At 41.8% G+C, this 2,500-nt stretch overlaps 1 protein-coding gene across 3 annotated transcripts in view; it reads left to right on the plus strand.

Moving 5' to 3' along the window:
* Positions 1-2,500, plus strand: part of wdr19 (WD repeat domain 19) — a 71,885-nt gene that overhangs the window by 42,792 nt on the left and 26,593 nt on the right. For all 3 annotated transcript variants that reach the window (XM_071408456.1, XM_071408454.1, XM_071408455.1), the window contains exons 18-19: positions 211-430; positions 826-985. In XM_071408456.1, coding sequence (XP_071264557.1) covers positions 211-430; positions 826-985 — 380 coding nt within the window. The remainder of the gene's footprint in view (positions 1-210; positions 431-825; positions 986-2,500) is intronic.

The raw sequence follows: 2,500 nt of genomic DNA on the forward strand, positions 1-2,500 counted from the left end.
CACGTCCACACACACACACACACACACACACACACACACACACACACACACACACACACACACACACACCATAATGTTACTTGGTTATTACTATTATGACGATAGTCTCTCTCTCTCTCTCTCTGTCTTTCCGTCTCTCTCTGTCTTTCCGTCTCTCTCTCTCTCTCTATATCTATATCTCTCTCTCTCTGTCTCTCTCTCCGTCTCCAGGTCCCAGGGTAGTGTTTGTAGGCAGCACCAAGCTTCCTTTCTCCCATAAGCCCTTGCTGCTGTATAATGGTGAGCTGACGTGTCAGACCCAGAGTGGGAAGACCAGCAGCGTGGCTCTGAGCACACACACCTTTCTCTCACACACACACTCCCCCGGTGCACACACACACACACCTGAGGAACTCGGCAAGCAGCTCACACAGGCGCTGATGCTCAAGAGGTGAGGCCACAGTGTGATGGATTGGTACTTCTGACTTGGTGCGTAAGCCAGTGTGTGTGTGTGTGTGTGTGTGTTTTTCTACACATGTATTAGTGTGTGTGTGTGTTTATAAACATGTATTAGTGTGTGTGTGTGTGTGTGTGTGTGTGTGTGTGTGTGTGTGTGTGTGTGTGTGTGTGTGTGTGTGTTTTTCTACACATGTATTAGTGTGTGTGTGTGTTTATAAACATGTGTGAATGTGTGTGTGTGTGTTTATAAACGTGTATTAATGTGTGTGTGTGTGTGTTTCTAAACATGTATTAATGTGTGTGTGTGTGTGTGTGTTTCTAAACATGTATTAATGTGTGTGTGTGTGTGTGTGTGTTTCTAAACGTGTATTAATGTGTGTGTGCCAGGTTCTCTGAGGCGTGGGAGCTGTGTAAGGTGCTGGGCGGCCCGGCGGGCTGGGCTGAGATGGGCCGGTCCTGTCTGATACACATGGAGGTGGAGCTGGCAGTACGGGTGTTCAGGATGAGTGGCAACGTTGGCATGGTGATGTCTCTGCAGGGCATCAAGGTTAGCACACACACACACACACACACACACACAGAGAAAGACACAGAATACACTCTCAGAATCTGCAATATAGTTCTAGTTGGTCCTCTCTCAATTCAGTTCCATTCAGTTCCATTCTGTTCCATTCAGTTCCATTCAGTTCCATTCTGTTCCATTCAGTTCCATTCTGTTCCATTCAGTTCCATTCAGTTCCATTCAGTTCCATTCAGTTCCAATCAGTTCCATTCAGTTCCATTCAGTTCCATTCAGTTCCATTCAGTTCCAATCAGTTCCATTCAGTTCCATTCAGTTCCATTCAGTTCCAATCAGTTCCATTCAGTTCCATTCAGTTCCATTCAGTTCCAATCAGTTCCATTCAGTTCCATTCAGTTCCATTCAGTTCCAATCAGTTCCATTCAGTTCCATTCAGTTCCATTCAGTTCCATTCTGTTCCATTCAGTTCCATTCAGTTCCATTCAGTTCCAATCAGTTCCATTCTGTTCCATTCAGTTCCATTCAGTTCCATTCAGTTCCAATCAGTTCCAATCAGTTCCATTCTGTTCCATTCAGTTCCATTCAGTTCCAATCAGTTCCATTCAGTTCCATTCAGTTCCATTCAGTTCCAATCTGTTCCAATCAGTTCCATTCTGTTCCATTCAGTTCCATTCTGTTCCATTCTGTTCCATTCAGTTCCAATCTGTTCCAATCAGTTCCATTCAGTTCCAATCAGTTCCATTCTGTTCCATTCTGTTCATTTCAATTCCAATCAATTCCATTAAATTCCAATCAATTCCATTACATTCAATTAATTCAACCCAATTCAATTTAAAGTCTTTATTGACATGGGAAACGTGTTAACATGACCAAATCAAGTGACGTAGATGTACACAGAATAGACTCTCAGAATCTGCAATGTAGTTCTAGTTGGTCCTCTCTCAATTCAGTAGATACAAATGAACAGTAAACATTACACTCACAGAAGTTCCAAAAGAATAAAGACATTTTAAATGTCATATTATGTCTATATATAGTGGTGTAACGATGTGCAAATAGTTAAAGTACAAAAGGGAAAATAAATAAGCATAAATATGGGTTGTATTTACAATGGTGTTTGTTCTTCACTGGTTGCCCTTTTCTTGTGGCAACAGGTCACACATCTTGCTGCTGTGATGGCACACTGTGGAATTTCACCCAGTAGATAAGGGAGTTTATCAAAATGTCATCTGTTTTCGAATATTTTGTGTATCTGTGTAATCTGAGGGAAATATGTGTCTCTAATATGGTCATACATTTGGCAGGAAGCTGTGAGGTCAAATTTACTGTTTAGGTTTTCTACTGCCAAGTTTACACCTTCACTATTACAGTGGAACGTTTTGTCCAGGAAGTTGTATGAAATAGTTTTCTGGTAGATCGCCACACTACTTTCCTTCCATCTATAGCATTTCTTAATATTATTCAGTTCATTTGGCTTTGATGCCTCATGATTGAGTAGTACTCTGTTCAAGTAGACTGTGATTTTGCTCTCTCTCTTCCCTC

The sequence above is a fragment of the Salvelinus alpinus genome, chromosome 6 (genome assembly GCF_045679555.1).
Source record: "Salvelinus alpinus chromosome 6, SLU_Salpinus.1, whole genome shotgun sequence".
Classification (NCBI taxonomy): Eukaryota; Metazoa; Chordata; class Actinopteri; order Salmoniformes; family Salmonidae; genus Salvelinus; species Salvelinus alpinus.